Here is a 2,527-nt window from a genome sequence, read left to right on the forward strand (position 1 = left end):
TTTAAATTTAACTTAAATATTAATTGTTTAAATTAATTGTTAAGATGAAAATTTTGAAATTTTAATCATATATTTTAACATATTCATATTTGTATATTTATATTCGTATTTGTATTTGTATATTTATTTAAAAAAAAAAATTATTTTAAAAATACATTATTAAATATAAAAATATTTATAATGTTAACAAGAGATTAATATCTTGATTTAATTAATATCAATGAAATTGATATTTTAATAATATATATTGTATATGTATTATATATTATGTAACGATTTTTAATTATTTTATTGTTTGACTTGCTCGTAAATTACAATTAATCTCTACAACATTATTTATAGATAATAAATATTAAATATTTTTATAATTAGATAAAAAATTCAAAATCAATTTCTAAATTAAAATTCTAAATTTAAAAAATAAATTTTTAATCCAATTTAAAATTTTTACATTTTACAATTCATATTTCAGATGCGTGTCTAAAGTATTATGCAGTAATGGATATACTTTGGATCCAGTATTAGGAAGATATTGTATTGATATAGATGAGTGTGCGAATGGTACTCATGAATGTACCGCCGATCAAACTTGTGAGAATAGAATAGGTGGTTATGTTTGTTCATGTCCATCTGGACATGTTGTTGGACCGAATAAAGATTGCATCGATATCGATGAATGTAGCCTTTATGGTAACATATGTGGATCAAACAGTCGATGCGAGAATACCGTTGGTTCTTTCAAATGTAACTGCGAAAATGGTTTTGAACATGTTAGTAATTTCGCTGGTAATAGTTGTCAAGTGAGTTATACATTTTTACTTTTAATTCTTCCATTTGAAAAATTTAATCTTTCTAATTATTACCTTTTAGTACCTAGTGCAAGAAATATTCAAAAATGTAGTCAAAGATATACAAGTGTATTTACTACGTAAATCAATTAATAAATAAATTACTTGAGTCCGATTTCCCAATATCAAATAAATTTTAATGTAATTTTAAATGCATTTTTCACTTCGTCATCTATATTAAAATGATTTTCAATTTTCTTCATTCGAAAAAATACAAATTATATAGTTATATATCTATAAGATCATAAATATATTGAAAATGATATTTTTTTTATAAGCATTCTTTTATTCAGATCTTCCACATATAAAAAAATAAAAAAAATCTTGGAAATATTTTAATTGAAATTATTACAAATGAGGAAAAATTTAATGATTATTGGAAATCGGATATAAATTTAATTAAATTTGCAATTTTTAATTGAAAATAGAAAGTTCTTGTTATAGATAATTATAAACTCAATTACTCAATAGTTTCTATTTATAAAGTTTATATTGATAAAAAAGATATTTTTTTAATAAGCTGATTTATTCAAATATATGTATATATATATATATATTAACAATATATATTAACAAAAGAAATTAATTTTTATAATATTCTACATATTTCAATATATAATCATACAACAATATATAAATCGTAATCTAATATTATTGTACTGAATTTTTAACGAAATGTTAAAATCTAAGTACCCAAATTATTTGATTATTCCAAACTATTTGGAAAAAGCTATACTGAGTTTAAATATCTATAATTTTATTTATTTATATAATATATACAATTCTTCATTTTTAAAAATTTTATATAAAATTTTAAACATTTGGATTATTACAAACATAGTATTATTACAAATTTTAAACATAGTATTATTACAAACTTATATATTAAATTATACTACTCTTATTTTTATACATCTATAAAAATATAGATATTTTAACTCGGATAATATTTTTAAACATGAAACAAAAAAATTATTTTGTTTATTATTTTCTTATTTTAATTTTTTTATTTTATTTTAGGATATCGATGAGTGTGCACGAACACTTGGTTTGTGCCAACATACGTGTTTCAACACGTGGGGGAGTTACAAGTGTATCTGTAAATCTGGATTCAAATTGAATGCAGATAATCGTTCTTGTACAGACATCGATGAATGTACAGAGTTTAAAGATAACTTATGCGTAGGGATTTGTGAAAATACACCAGGCAGTTATGTTTGTAAATGTCCAGATGGTTATAAGCTCGGACATAATGGCCGTACTTGTGAAGGTATACTTTTTACTTATTAATTATACATATTATGCAAAAGATATAATTACAATGATAATAATAAATATATAAATACATGTAAATAAACAAAAAATGTGGATATATGAATCAAAAAATAAATTTTCAAATTACCAAAATAATTTTAATATTAGAAATACTAGATATATTGAATATATTTAATTAAAAAATTTTAAATATCATATGCAAGAATTTTTTCTTGACTATTGAATATTCAAATAAAACAAATATTTATGTTCTCAGTCATTTATCAACGCTTTATCATTTATCATATATCTTTATTATCACGCAATTACCAATTACATTTTGTACTTGACCCAATCATTAAAAATTAAGATCATTAAAATTTAAATTGTTTGTCCTTGACTTCTACAACTAGTAAAAATTAGAG

The 2,527-nt window shown here is 20.7% G+C and overlaps 1 protein-coding gene across 1 annotated transcript in view; it reads left to right on the plus strand.

Moving 5' to 3' along the window:
• LOC102675289 (fibulin-2-like) overlaps window positions 1-2,527 on the plus strand; it is a 6,054-nt gene that overhangs the window by 975 nt on the left and 2,552 nt on the right. The window contains exons 2-3 of the mRNA XM_006623618.2: window positions 473-800; window positions 1,869-2,118. Of these exons, the coding sequence (XP_006623681.1) occupies window positions 473-800; window positions 1,869-2,118 (578 nt within the window). The remainder of the gene's footprint in view (window positions 1-472; window positions 801-1,868; window positions 2,119-2,527) is intronic.

Source organism: Apis dorsata, unplaced genomic scaffold (assembly GCF_000469605.1).
Source record: "Apis dorsata unplaced genomic scaffold, Apis dorsata 1.3 scaffold_924, whole genome shotgun sequence".
NCBI classification, from domain to species: domain Eukaryota; kingdom Metazoa; phylum Arthropoda; class Insecta; order Hymenoptera; family Apidae; genus Apis; species Apis dorsata.